The sequence below is a fragment of the Vidua macroura genome, chromosome 5, assembly GCF_024509145.1.
Source record: "Vidua macroura isolate BioBank_ID:100142 chromosome 5, ASM2450914v1, whole genome shotgun sequence".
Lineage (NCBI taxonomy): Eukaryota > Metazoa > Chordata > Aves > Passeriformes > Viduidae > Vidua > Vidua macroura.
The window spans coordinates 58,959,429-58,974,713 of NC_071575.1; the positions used below are offsets into that span (position 1 = coordinate 58,959,429).

Sequence of the window (15,285 nt, forward strand, 5' to 3'; positions counted from 1 at the left end):
GCACAAGAGATTCTAAGACCCCTAAGAAGGGTTACATAAGCATTTATATAAAATCATCAACCAATTTCATTGATTAGCTGCATGTATTCATGCAACTATCCTGGAAACAGTGGCATTAGATAAAATATGTGGGCTGAGATAATGAAAATAATTTCTTTTATATCTGAGTATCTCTGTAAACTAATGTTTACAGTAGTATATGGTAGTAATATTTATAGTAATACATTATTATATACACGTAATGCAATATGTAATATGATTACATTACAGCATCAATACATTACAGTCAGAATCAATTGTCCTAATGCAGATTAGGTCCAAAGGTGTTAACAGTGTTTAAAGCAGTATTGTGCCTGTCTGTGATATTAACTGCAGGTATGGGAGGCCAGTCAAGTGATTTGGAAAATTTATTTCAGACTGCCATTTCCCACCTTATTATCTATGTTAACTTGGCTGTGATGACAAGTGATTTTTCTTTTACTCATTTGACTATTACCCTGTGTACATATGAGTGTATATTTATACATAATCACAATGTCATTATCTATGTTTTACAGAAATATACTGACTTCTGTATTTTCTTTGTTTCTGTCTCTTGAGACAAATGAATAAATAGAAATGTCTGCTTGATCATAAGGCTGTAATTTTACAATTCTGAAATTCCTACACTGAAGTTGTTGCAAGTTTTGCCATAGCTAGGACCATTTCCTCCCAGTTCCTAATTCAAGGAAAAGGAAAATCCTGCTTTACCTAAATTAAAAGATCTGCTGGAATGGTTGAATTTATTTCTGATAACTTCAACTCTTTTTAAAAAGAACAACATCTGCACTGTAACATCAGATCAGGATACACCTAGGTTTAATTCAGTAAAGGTCAATCATTAAAACTTTGAGCAGGTACCAAGAGGTGTCTGGAATAGGTTGTTTTAAAAAATACAAGTTTCTGCTGAGTAAATGCTCCCCAACTGGACTTGTGAACCATGCTGCCAGCTATTAGTCAGAACTGCCCTCTGTGGTGATCAGGAAAAACTACAGGTTTGATTTTTTCACTGTTGCTGTGGCCTCAGACTTTTAAAGGAGCCTTTGTGAGTAAAGCACCCCAATTTGATTGAATTTAACTAAAGGTGGATGCATACTCTCATAATACACCTTTGAAAATCCCAGGTGAGTTTTTCACCTGGCAACAGCAACAGAAATCCTCCCTTTTCTTTCTCTGAGCAGGACAAACTACATATGTCTGCTTCTATTGAGCTACTATGCCTACCTTTCTGGACTTCCCCTTTTATCCATATGCTCCTCCAAGTACTTAACATAAGGTATATGAATTCTGTGCTGTTTATGTTAATGTGATGGCAACAATCAGAAGATTCTTGCATATCATCTTACTTTGAAGTTTAGTCTGGAAACCACCACATCGCCATTCGGAGTAATTATAGGAACATTTTCACAAATAATTCCTTGATCAACATCAATTACTTTCCCTAGAAAGAAAAAACCCAAAAATTAGAGTTTGTGAAACCCTCCATTAAGCAATCCCTTGTGACAACCTCTGTGCACAACTAAGTATATATTCAAGTAAGGACTGGTGTTTGAGACAGCTCTTTTATGTGCTCCAGGTTCCCCTAATGGAAAATCTGGATAATAAATCTTAGCTAGTCCAAAAGACACTGTCAACAGTAGCCAAGAATGTGCAATGAAACCTAAATTTGATCCTACACACAATGCACAGTATGCATCATAAATATATGATGCACTATAAAGATGTGTTCATTCAAATTCTACTTGTATTTTCTGTATCCTGTTTTAAATAGCTGTTTAATACCAAGCAGTAGAAAAGCTCAAGGACAGCCTTAGCCACAGGCAAACCAGTTAACCTTCTATGAGGATTTAATTAGGACTCACTACCAGCTCTGAAAGTTGGAGCACCTTTCAGTCTCCTCCAGCAATGAGAGCAAAGGAGAAAACATTTAATGGCTTGCTTCCATCTCTTTTTGATGCCACAGACACTGTGTCTTGTAAGTATTTGCAGCAACTCATATAACATTTCAGTCAGGTAGATACACTTGGCATTTGGACTTCTGGCAAATTAAATATACAATCTCTGTTGGACATCCAGATACTCTGTAATACAAGGACTTTGATATTAACTGTCCTGGAAACAGTAAAAGAATGAAACTAACTTCTCAGTCACCTGTTAATGGTCTTGTCTAACAGAACCCAAACAGTTGGATTCCTAGAAAAATATTAGAAATTACCTTTATAGACAAGATGCAAAGAAAATACGTTTCTCTTTGTATTAGAAAGCTGTTTATTTATAACTTAAACTAATCTGAACAAGGAAAAATGTAACAAAGACCAAGTTAGTTAATTATAGAAGGCTCTGTAGCATTTTCTTCACAGTTTAGTCTTACATTCTTCTTTTAGAGGCTCTTTGTTCAATTGCTTTTAACTTTGCCAAACTATAACAACCTGGGCAGAAATTTTTATGCCATGTATCAGTCCAAGCATTCTTTTTTCATAAAATAAATTTTACTTAAAACAGCATGAGATTATGGGGAAAAAAGTGTTTTTCTGTTAAAAAGAAATTACTTTGATACTGTAGTTAAAATAAATCTATGATAAAATATAGTCAGCTAGTAAGAATTAAGTAAACTTAATTCTCACTTCCTAATCCTAAATTCACAGCATTTGATTGCAACTTTAGCATGCTTTTAAAGTATATTTATGTGTAATCAGAAATACAATTTGACAGTATTTGTAAAGATGTACAAAATTCTGTTTAATTTTTAAAATTCTGAATTATTAAATATGCTATAAGACAATAATATTATCTATACAAGATTATTATTATTTTCATATTTTCACACCTACTGACAACAGTAAATGCAAGGCACAAAACAGACATCGCTTAGTTACAAAGACTTATACTGGATTATTCAAAGGGAAATAAGTATTACATGTTCAAAGAGCCATTGGGGAAGCATTAAGATTTTTCTTCTCTAACAATGCAGGCACACACAGGTATGTGAGCACGTGCACTTTTATCCACACACAATCCACTCTTCAGGGATTTCTGAACTATTGCAACCGAAAGAAAGGAGGAAAACCAGTATTACAGAAGCACTTGTCATAAAAAATGTGGAACCCGTGGCCTAGATTCATCTGGCCTAAATTCTTCTTAAACCCTTGTGCACAATGCTTGGCCTTGGCTAGCTGCCTCTGAGAGCTACAACTACACAAGAGCAAATGCTAGTCACCATGGCTTAGGAGGAATTCAGACTGGATGAAAAGTGACTGCAGGGTGAAATCTTGGGAAAAGGTTGCAGAGAAAAGAGGAGTGGGGTTTAGATATAGTAGACCTAAAGGGAACATGAAGAGCACACTTGCATATCTGAACTGTATTTGGTTTTGGTTTTAAACACAGTTATCTAAAAAGAGCCCCCAAATTAATTAATTGCTCCAGGAACTACAAACCTTTTCTCATGCACATGACAAAATGCAATAGTTATAAAATGCCATTTCTTCTAACATCAGGCAAGTCTTGCCAAGATTTACAAGAGATTAAGACATCAGCTATTTCCATACCTATCCACCATGCTGCATCACACCTTGTAATGATGAACCTTGTCAGAGGACCTTTGAGAAATATGACCTTAAGGGCAGCACTGTTGAAATCGCTGCAAGAAGTTATTTCACAAAGAGCCCTTTGGGGCTTTTAACTCTACTGAGGCTTAACTTTTCAAAAGCTAAAGGAAGAGAACAAGGCTTTTCAACACCATAGAGGACAGTACCAGAAATGGTATGTTTGGGAAAATGAGGAAAAACCCATTGCAAAAGCTGCCTTTGAGTACCTCAAAGAGAAGCTGGATGCAAGAGGCAGAGAGAGGTGGCACAATAAGGAATGGATGTACACAGAAAATGCTCCAGGGAGGGTGGAGACAGAAAGACAGTGGCACTAGAAACACACAGGATGGGGTCAGGAGGGAAAAAGTATTTATTGATCAGATCATTTGGGAGGTGAGGAGAGTTGTCATTTTCAGTTGAAGATTCCCACTAAATTATAAAAAATGAGCACAGGCTGATTTTTAATCATGGAAAACATAGTATTTTTGGGAAAAACTACTGAACCAATCTGTCTTTTTTCCTCCTACTCAAAGAAAATAATGTGATGGTTGAAGATGAAAATGTTACAGTCTCAGCTTTTTCTGAAAAACAATGAATGGTCTGAGGAAAACAGGCACTGTCAGTGTAAGAATACTAACATCACCATCACATGTAACAGTATAGTTGAAATGCCTTTTTATGGAAAGCTTTTACAGAAAACATTTGAGCCATTTTGTGTATTAGAAAAGCACACCATAAGGAGAGAGCTATAAGGAAGCAGGGGGTGAAAATGAAAGGCAACATGACCTCTGGGGCATTAAGGCTGAGAGGCTGATTAGTTACAGAAAAAAAAACCTCTGTTCACCTCCTGTCCCACTGCTCCATGCCTCCCCCACCACCCCTGGGAAATTCATACAAATATGAATTAATTACCTTTGATTTCTAAGGGCCCATCAATGTGTAACTCTGCCTTGTCTTCACTCCTGCTGCTGTTTACAGACCCTTGAATAACAGCAGTTCTTTTGTAGATGCCTCTCTTCACCTCGTCAAAGACTGAAAACATGTTGTAGACACGGGCGGTGTAGCCTGCTAGCTCAGTGACCTGAGAAACAACAAACGCCTCATTTCAGTGAGACTTCACAAATTCTACAAATTAAATGTTTGGCCAAAGATCAACATGAACAACAATGCTGATCAACATTATCGATTTTCATTCCTTGAAATTCTGTGCTAACCCATATGCCACCTGTAGCTCCTACCAATCAGCAGACAGGACAGTTGAGTTAAACCCATGTAAGCTATGATAACTCCAATAAATGAAGAGGTTGTAGAGACTGCTGATTTCTGTAGTCTTCAATGAACAGAGAACAGCTACTAACATACCTGAAAACAAAGAGGCTGGCACACAAGAAAAAAATCAAAATCTCCGTATTTTCCAGCAAAAATAAAAGTCCACAGAAGTGAGAAAAAAATGGCATCTATAATTACTTATGTTTATTTGCTTGTATTCCTGAAACCTCCTGGGGGAGAAGTGTGCTTTTCTGTGTAAAAGAGCAGCATCAGGGCACCCTAACCTAAAATACAGTACAAACCAGAAATGAGTCTTCTGTCAACTGCATGCTAAATCTGACACCTTAGAATATAACTGGGCATTTTTAAGATGGTGAGGTCTCTTAAAAGGCTTTCTCCATTTTTTTGGTCCATTTGTCACAATTTTCACCTGGTGAATACAGAAACAACATATCTCTGGACCTCGTAACTTCGTATTTATGGGCTATTTAAGAGCTCACAAAGAACTGCCTCCATCTGCTGGCAGTAAAGAATTAAGCCAAGGCCTTTTATTTTAAAAGTATTATTAGATTGTTTTAAAATTATACATTTTTATACAAAATGCAGAAATGACAAGAATAGCCACAAAATTAGATCAAGATTTTAAAATCCTTGGCTTGCTGTGGTTAAATACGTACACCCCATGACTGAGTTCACCCATTATGGTGTACATAATTCTAAGATTATTTGAAATAACTGGAAATAATTCCATAAGTCTTCTGTAAGTTTCACTATTTGTGCCAGACGCAGAAGTGAGCACTAATTCTTGCCACATGGCCATCATTTCACCAGAGGATGATGGAGAGAATCCTGCATGCGATAAATGAAACTCATACCAGCTGTACCCCAGGAGAACCATAACATGTAGTAAGCTTCTATACCATGACTGTAAAAACTCACTTTGTTTAAACACTAAATACTACCACGTAAACTATTGACTGCAAAGAAAAGTTGAGCCCACCTCATTTGCACAGTGAATTACACTGACTTGAAGGAGGCTGCCTTGGTGGAGGAGGTGGGCAAGAACTGGAACTGCACTACCACTTGACATGGGTTGAAGTACACTGTGGTTTGGAAACTGCCTGAATCACAAAATGGGCATGACAATGTGGCTGAAGTACTGCAGTGTCTTTTGAAGAGAAGCATAAATGTCAAATTAAGATGCACATTCACAGAACTGCTCTTTGGTCTCATGCTGTCTCAATTAGTATCTTACCATGTTATAGACAAAGTGAGTTTGTTCAGTTCTTCCTCTACTATTTTGTGGCTACTTTTTTGCCAAAAAAAACCCAAACCAGTTTTTCTAAGTCCTCATGCACATTATATAAATGACTTTTAAATGCTGAAAACAAAACACATATTACATCAGTGTATGATAGGTTATCTGGCAGTATCTTGACACCAGAGATCAAGCAGGGGAGCTAAAAGAGAATAGGTTAAAAATCACAGCCCATTAGAAGGACTTCTGAAAACAGCACAGACGCTGGCTTGGTCAAAGTCTGTATCTGAAGGTGCCAAACTACCCCTCCTCTGACAATTTACAAAGCTGTAGCTGTTATGGCTGGATTCCAAATTGCAGAATCCATAGTCTTTGATTAGCTGCCTAGCTAATGCGTTCCTCCTCGCACTGCACTGGGAAAAGGGGTTCCCACCAAAGGGATGAGCAAACACCAATTAAAATATGAAGAACAAACATTCAGAAGGAAATGTTGAGATTAACAGCACTGACTCACTTTTCTTTGGCTTAACAGCTGGCATTTAAAGAAATCCACAGGAGAAACAACAGATTAAAGCATAGCTCTACTGGAATTTTGGTAAGGTACTTAATTAACATCTCTGATCTTCTAGATGAACATTCTGTACTTCTAGACTACTTGTACTCCCAAGGTGAACTTTTTCCTGCTAAAATTTCTCTATTTTGAAAGATTACTTACAATTTAACAGGTTCACAAGATACTGAAAACAGCTTTACAGTTCAAGTGGCCCAGAAATAAGTAATTCAATTATCCTCGTTTTTCATACAGAAACAGGTTGCCCAGTGAGGTGGAGATAGCCCATCTCTGGAAACATTCAAGGTCAGGTTGGATGGGACTCTGAGCAATCCAATAATAGTTGAAGATGTTCCTGCTCAGGGGGGGGTAGGGGTTGGAGTAGAAGTCCTTTAAAGACCCTTACAATTAAACTATTATATGCTTTTATGACAGTTCCAACAGAAGAGTCCCAGTACACTGAAGGCACGCAGCCCAAATTCAGGTCTGTGCTCCAAAGAGAAAAGGAATTTGAACCTTTATATCTGACATTCCAGGAACTTCAATTGCTCTCTGATGACACTTGAACACAAGTATTAAAAATGACATCTACACATTGCATCATACAGGCAATTGTGCACTTTAGACTCTATGTCAACTTAACCCTAAAGATTAAACTACCAGTTCAAATATCTCCATGGATTTAGTTGCAATAGAATTTGCCTTTAAAAACTGCACTACTTTTAAAATATTTTATATTAAATGTAAATAGTTTTTCTTTTTTTCCTCTTCTGTTTCATGCATGCAGGATGTACAGTACCTCTTTGTATGAAGACATAATCCTTTCAATAGCATCTGCTCCAGAGACCAGCAAGTTTCGTGATGTAGTAAAAGCTTCTGTTCTTTCACTAACCATTTCCTGTTTCTGCCCATCTTCCAATTCTGAATATAAAAACAAAAAGTTTTGGTAGAATATTTTGCTGATAATTATCTCTACAAACTAAATTATTATTGCAATGTGAGCTACTATACAGCAGCTTTTTTCTTTTTTTAAGAAAAAATTAACTCTATAAAGACAACCTTTCAAAAAGAACTGGTGAATGTAACTACCATAGCTTGGTCAAAAAGAGTAAGTGAGAGCATATGGAATTCAACTTGTTAGGCAAAACATCCTGTTATTTTATCTGTTTATCTACATGGATAATTTTCCTTTTAATATATCAACATAGAACATAAATTTTTCAAAATATTAAAAAAGTGAAACCTAAGCAATTATCTGAAACAGATTTTGAACATAATTTTTAACATTTTCGTGATTATTAATTTTCAGCCTTACTTATTTACTGACTTCATGTAGAAGGAACCATTCACATTCGTGTAAATCTGGCAACACTATTACATTTCTGTAAGAAAGCAATAAACTCTCTTGGTATCAAAGGCATGGTTTCAGTAGGATAACTCTCCCTCACAATGAAGTTTCTCTCTTCATCTGACCTCAGAACAAAGTTGTGAGGCTTTATTTATGACACTGCATCCTGTTAACAAGAATATTCTTGCTCCAAAGAAAGGACTTGTCTCATAAGAATGTCAGCAGCATTAGGCAAGGAGAAAACAGCAGCAGAATTTATAGAAGATATGTGAGAAGTAAGTATATTTAACATATCTACATATACCATCTTGCTACCATGGGTCCCATAGATTCAAGTTACAAGGTTTCCTGAAGCAAACAAGATTTAAAAAGAAGTGCCTGACTATTTTGAGGCTAAACGTTGTTTCAGTGTTTATAATTGCAATTACAAATCACTGGTGTAGTAAACCAGTGGTGTAGCAAACCACTCTTAAAAATTTTCCACATAAAAGATTTACAATGAAGGATCTAAAGAGTTTTCTGCATCACATAACTTTATATATATCTCCATAAATTGCTTAAATCTTTTGCAGAATGGGATCTGGATATTATTTTTTTCCTAAAATTTGTAAAGCTTTTTTAAGCTTCTTTTTTAAACTAAGCTGATGCTAGGAAACATGCTAGGCAGGGTAATAGGTGGATCCACTGTGGCAACTCCTGTACTAGCAATTGTTACTAGCATCCATGTTTCCACAGTGCTCATGATCAAGAAAATCTAGGAGGAATTCCTTGCAGGTGCAATGCAACCATAAATTTCATGGGCTAAGTCAAGCAGTGCAAGAGTAGGGCAAACAGCATTTTCTTACTCTTACTTCCCTGACAAATCAGATTCTAGAAATCTGATGTCTGAGAATCTACAGACAGTACCAAAGCCAGATGTATCTTTCTGTCTTTATTAGTTAAGTCTAAATGTTATTCTGTTTTCATTTACACATCCTTAAAGGATTCCTACGTAACTAGATCACTGAAATACACTATATTACAGTGAAATACACTGGAATAATTATTTAATATATAGTTCTATATTAACAAATTATTAATTATATAGTAATTATTTCTTATTTAATTATTATTACAGTGAAATACACTGGAATAATGATTTAATATAATAATAAATACACGGAATTATTTCACTGTATTTCACTGAAATACAGTGAAATAATGAATAAAAAACTTTTTAAAATTGCTACATCATAACTTTTCGTATCTATATATATATGTGTGTGTGTGTGTATGTGTGTGTGTGTGTGTGTGTATACACACATAAAACATCTATGTTATTTTTCCTGGTTCTAATTATGATGTTTTTTTACTTCAGTTCTACATCAGCACACTGCCAGCTAGTTGTAGGCAATCTTGCTGAGACACAATGAGAGACATGCTTTTAAAAAAAATATATAAAAGTTCTTGCAAAGGAGAGATTACAAAATTCTTACTGATGTGGCTCTCACTTCAAAAAGTTATTTCCACTCCAAGAAGAATACATTTAGTGAATAAGGAGAATTCAGTTAATTCATTAGTAAAAGAGGATTTGAAATTGTTTATTTCTGACACAACCAATTTTTGCTGATCTTGTTGGGATTATAGCACATGCAGCCTATGCTATATAGAACCACCACAATTAAATCATCTAGGAATCAGTTATGGTTTAACTACATTGATGCAACATTCCTCCCTCATATAAATGCAGTATTTACTGATGGCTGCTTCCAGCACCCAGGCCAGCTCATCTAGCATGAGTTTAAAGATCTCTGCAAGTCCCTGCATCAATCAGATTAGGGGTATTAAAAAATTAAATTATATAGAATTTATGAGCATTTCACAGCCCCAAAATACAAGCTCTTATATTATATAACCCACCAATATATTTTTTCTTGAACTTTTTGTCCAAAACATTTTTTATATGGCTAGCCTCCTGTGTTTGAAAATGTCACATTTTAACAGACAGACCGTCTCTGTTTCATACAGAAGATGGCATTTCTATTTTCCTCTTCATTTATTTGATAGTCACACGTATTTTATAAACAAAAACAAATGTTCACTGTGTCTAGAGAAATCGAAGCCTTGCTTCAAAAAATACTCTCCATAAACTCTCCAAATACTCTCCATAAACTGAGACACAACATTTGGAATGTGAATGGTTTAATATAAAAAGAATGAGAAATGTTATCAAAGAGAAATCTTGTCTTTGCCACCTAAATTCTTCACTGAAAAATATATAACACAATTTTAAAATTTCAGTCAGAAGTATTGCTGTCAGAGAAGGTTCTTTTTTCTTATTACTGAAGAATTATTTTTTTACGTTTTCTTTCTCCTTCCTGAACAAGAACAAAATGTATGGCTTTACACCTGTAATCCCAAATTGGCCATGGTACCAGTTTTGTACATTTCCCTGACTGATTCATCCTAAAGTAATAGGATTGTGATTTAAGAATCTACTGCTTCTTCTTTCAGATGTGAACAAATTTGTGTCTGATCTGCTGAGGCAAAATGCACTGTTTTCCCAAGCAGATAATTTCAGGTGTGCTTGATTCCTCAAACTGGTCTCGACAGTGCTGCCAGTATTATCTTTGTGAACTACCATTATGGTAAGCCCCAAGCCTCAATACTAAATCCCATGTTTTAATAGTTTAGGTTGCTGGTAGCAAACATAATTCTGCTTTACAATGTGAGCCACTGCTGCATCTTTTTTTTCTCCCACATTTGAAATGTTTTTAACAAAAGAACAAACATGAGTAACAGGAATGTTATTTAGTTTAGCATGAGTACAAGTCCTTTTTTATTCATGCTCTAATACCAAGGAGATATTTGCAACGTGGTTAAATGCTCCTTTTTCTTGATTCCCATCTTAGCAGAAAGACTCTTACCACTTTTTTCTGTTGTGCTGATAACCTTCACTGTGAGGTGAAATGCCTTTGTATAGCCTCTTCAGTTTGGAACAAGACATCCTGATATTTTTGAAGCTGTTCCCAGAATGCCAGCCAGGGTGCTGATGTAGTGCCCTCCTAAGGCACGTGATGGGCAGCAGCTCAGGGAGCTGAGCACCCAGTCCTGCACTGGCACAACTTTTTAGCAAGACAACTAAACCACATGGGTACTGCACAAAGCCATCTTACAGCTCACACCAAGCTTGTCCACTTGGACAGTCCTGATTTGGAATGTAACTTCCATGAAAGAAACAGAACTACTGCACAGAGAAGAATTAATTAATTCCTAATTCAAAGTACACAATTTAGAACTGATCCTTCTGAAGACTTTGCAGGATTCATGTTATAGGAATCCTATGAAATTTGTAATATATTAAGTTCGAATTGTGCATGAGGAAGCCTGTTAAACCAAATTAACCAACAGCCCTCCTTAATACCTTTCTTTTTGCTCTCTCCTGTTCTCTCCTCTTTTTTTTTTTTTTTTTTTTTTTGCTTTAATAGCATCTGCAGTAACAACATTATTTGAGTCTCATTTCACGTCTAGGAAAGTTGTGATGTCAAAAATGATACTGTCCTAGCCTGGAATCTGAATTTTTCCTTCTCTTCTCCCAGAGAGTCAGGGAAAATCAGCGGTTTCCAACAGGTCAACAATAAGAGAAAAATTACCTATAATTACCTGTAATTACACTATGGTTTATGGAAGGAGAAGATAAGCACTCTAGGAAAGTTTATAGTATCATTTGTAAAAGGAGATACTGTAAAAATCAGCCTGCCATTCCAAAAGTGACTAATGAAAAAGGAGACTGCAATAATCATTACAATCTTGTGTGATACAAGGATCCTCTAAGTCCTGACTTCATACTATTTATCACACACTCCAAGTTGGATCATTTGCTCAGCTAACTTGCTATGCTTGCAAGTTATACATAAGACACAGATGTTTGAAGAAAGTCTGTGAAAAACAAACCAATGTGAACAGCACTCAAGGGAACCACAGTCTTTTGAGGACATAACTTTAAAGAAACATTTAGAAATCAGATGTTAAAAAAGATGTTATTACCACCATCTGCAAATCCCGTTGCGGTGATGATGGGCACAGCAACCATGATCATACCACAGCTACTCCAGACATACTTCATCAGGAACTGCTCTATCATGATGTACCATAAACGTTTGGACAAAATGAGATTCATTTGATCCGTCAAATCCTTGTAGCTTTTTTGCAGTTGTTTCAATTCTACCTACAGTTAAAAAAATAAAATCATTTATACAATGAAATAAAGATGGACGTGTAATACAAGATATGTTCACATGTGTACATGAAATAATCGAGTACCCAGAGCTGTCACTTCTGAATCACATCTGCCATGTAGAACTTTACACTCATTGTGCTGCAGTCTCACAGCAAAAGTGCACAGCTTTATGGAAGTCAGTGGACCTGGTTTTTATTTATACCATTGTCCCTCGACAGAACACTGGCAGGTTTTCAACTCTTTTAAGATCTCTAATACTTACAAGAACAACATAGCAGTCACAACAGTTGATTCTAACAACCAATGTAAGATTGATTTCACAGCCTTTTAATAAAGTTGCAGCTGTAGAGTTTCACAGCAACTGAAAATTATATTGAAAAGCATTTGGGGATCAATTCTCTTCAGTGACTTAAAGTTGCAGAGTTGATTCCTGAAACACTGCTTGTTTTTGCAAGCAGTCTGGGGAAAGAGAGACTATCCTAGGAGGTTTAACAAGTCGAAGACAGTTTCAAGTCAATATGTATTCAGTTCAAGCCCATATATGTGGGAATTGAGAAAATGTTTATTAGCTGCACTTAAAACATTATTACAGGCAGCTTTTGACAACGACTGTGTCTACAAAAATAAACCATTAATGTTATATAATCATTGCCTGAACTGAAAGAGTAATACTTCAGGCTGGTTTCCAGCTTTCATTTTCACCTTGCATGAAACAACTCTTTTCCCAATCGTGTTTGAAAGGTATTACAGCCAAAATTTATTTCTAATAAAAATATGAAGAGTCCCTTAATAAGGTGGCTTTAAAACAAGCTACTAGTTTATGTAACTGTGATTGCAGAAGTACTGTACTTATGCTATTTTAAGACTGGTGACTACATCTTTGCTTGGCTATGTGAAAGAGTGTCAAAGGTTGTAGCGTGCTCAGAGCCATCCCAGAGTTTCCCCCTAGACTTTCTGGTGTGCCATGGTTGCTATTTCTGCTGAATTAAATATGGTGGTTCGTACATATGGTTGGAAAAAAGAAGTCTGGAAAAGTTAATCAGAACGGACAGGGTGGGGAAAACACAGCAATGCAGATTAGTTTTCTAGATAAGCATAAGATCCATCTGCAAAACCAGAACACTTCAGAGTTCAAGGGAACTGTGATCTGCTCCCCCCAGACACTGCTTGTGAGACGGCATTTCCTAAGAAATGGGAAGTGCCAAGCTGTAAACAAGTTTAAATGTCAGAGGGACCCAAAAAAGCTCAAGAAGGGCATCAGGGGAAGCATGGGTCCACTCCGGCACTGCAGGAGCGACCCTAGTGCTTCCAATTTCTCTCCTCCTTACCTTGTGCCCTCGGTAAAAGGCAATCTCTTCCACGTTGGCAATGATGCGCGAATGTATGAAGCGCAGATAGCCCTTCTTGTGAGCCTCCTCAGCCACCAGTTTGCCAAACTTGGGCGAGCAGGCTTTGAGCACACGGGCCGTGGCATAGACGACGAGACCAGCCAGGACCGTGGGCCCGATGGGGTTGGCCCCCCGGGACCGTGCTGTGCGGATGAGGGTGTAGGAGGTGAGCACAACATCCAGGATGGGTTTGGTGAGGTTGGAGTAGAGATGCGCCACGGACTGCGAGAACATCGTAATGTCCTCGGTGAGGGACTGGTCAGGGTTGGCCAGCCGCCCGTCCATGCTGATCACTTTGTAGTAAGTTTGGTTGGCAAAGTAGGTCTCATAGGCGTGATCCACCAGGCGCGTGCGGAAGGCGAGGGCCAGCTTGCACTCCAGGTACCGTATGGTGCTGTTCACGAAAGTTGCTGGGATTGCAATCATCAGCCACTTGATTAACTTGAAGACAAAGCTCCTGGGCTTTTTCTCCACAATGCTCTTCACAATTTTTCCATCGAGGGCGGCCACATAGATGGAGAGGAAGGTCCTGGATACCAGAGCAAACGAGTGGAGACAGAGTAAGCCCAGCTCGGCACTCACCAGCTTCGGGAAGAACAGTTTGCGGAGTTCCAGCAGCTGCTTGAAGAATTCCGCGTCCACGGCCGGAGAGGCTCTGCCCCGGCTGCCGGTGCGGTGCGGGACCGCCCGGCCCCTCTCATCGTGAGCGCCGCCTCTGCCGCTCGCCCGCTTTACACGGCCGCGGATGATGGGGTAGAGGATTTTCAGCCCGTACGCCGCGGCCAGCAGGCACGCAGCCCTCTTCGCGGCGCCCGCCCTGCTCCACTGCACCCGCCGGGCTGCCGCATGCAGCATGTGGGCCATCCTGCCCGCCTCGGCACCGCTACGTGCGGCTCCTAGCGCGGGTGGCTCATGCTCGCTGGGAAGGCCGGTCCCGCCGGGTCTTCATAGGTGCGCTGGGCCCGCCGGCCGCCCTGCCGTGACAGATGCCGAGTGAGCGCTGCCTCCCAGGGGTGATGGTGCCTTCAAAGCGCGGCGCGTTGCACAACGCGGCCCCGCGCGGCGCAGCCCGCCCCGCCGACCACCATTGGCTGCGCCGCGCGGGGCGGCACCGGCAGCGGCAGCGGCCCGGCCGCTCAGCGCCGCCGCCCCGGCCACAACCGCTATAGCTCGGGGCGCGGCCGCAGCGGCGGCGGCAGCAGCACCGATCTCCCGGCGCTTGGCTCCGGGTTCACGGCGGGTCCCCCGGCGGGTTCTCGGCGCTCGGCTCCGGCCGCACCGTTGATCCCCCGGCGCTCGGCGGGTCCGCGGAGCTCGGCCCTGCCGCGCGCCGGCTCGCCCCTGGCTGCGGCCGGCCCTTTCCTTCCGCCTGCCCCGCGGTGCAGACTCCGCCTCCGGCCACGGCCTCGCCAGTGGCGCGGGGGGAGCGGCACGGGGGGCGGCAGCGCCGGAGAGAGCTCGGGTCCCGCGGCAGCCCCGGCAGGATGGGCAGCGCGTCACTCCCGGCACTCCTCGAGCCTCCCCGGGCCGGGGGGGCCGGTGCGGGAGCGACGCGGCAGAGGGCGGCGCAGCCGGGCCGGTGGCCTTGGGCAGCCCCGGGTCGGAAATCGGCCCGGCGGCCGCCGGAGGG

The 15,285-nt window shown here is 39.9% G+C and overlaps 1 protein-coding gene across 2 annotated transcripts in view; it reads right to left on the bottom strand.

Annotated features, from left to right (window-relative positions):
• ABCD2 (ATP binding cassette subfamily D member 2) overlaps positions 1-14,706 on the bottom strand; it is a 38,901-nt gene extending 24,195 nt beyond the window's left edge. The window contains exons 1-5 of one of the 2 annotated variants that reach the window (XM_053978593.1): positions 13,596-14,703; positions 12,075-12,255; positions 7,500-7,621; positions 4,536-4,704; positions 1,386-1,480 (exon numbers count right to left, since the gene is read on the bottom strand). In XM_053978593.1, the coding sequence (XP_053834568.1) occupies positions 1,386-1,480; positions 4,536-4,704; positions 7,500-7,621; positions 12,075-12,255; positions 13,596-14,519 (1,491 nt within the window). In that variant the 5' untranslated portion in view covers positions 14,520-14,703. Of the gene's footprint in view, positions 1-1,385; positions 1,481-4,535; positions 4,705-7,499; positions 7,622-12,074; positions 12,256-13,595 lie in introns of both variants that reach the window. The other variant, XM_053978594.1, reaches the window with a different exon arrangement.
• Between the last annotated feature and the right edge of the window lie 579 nt (positions 14,707-15,285).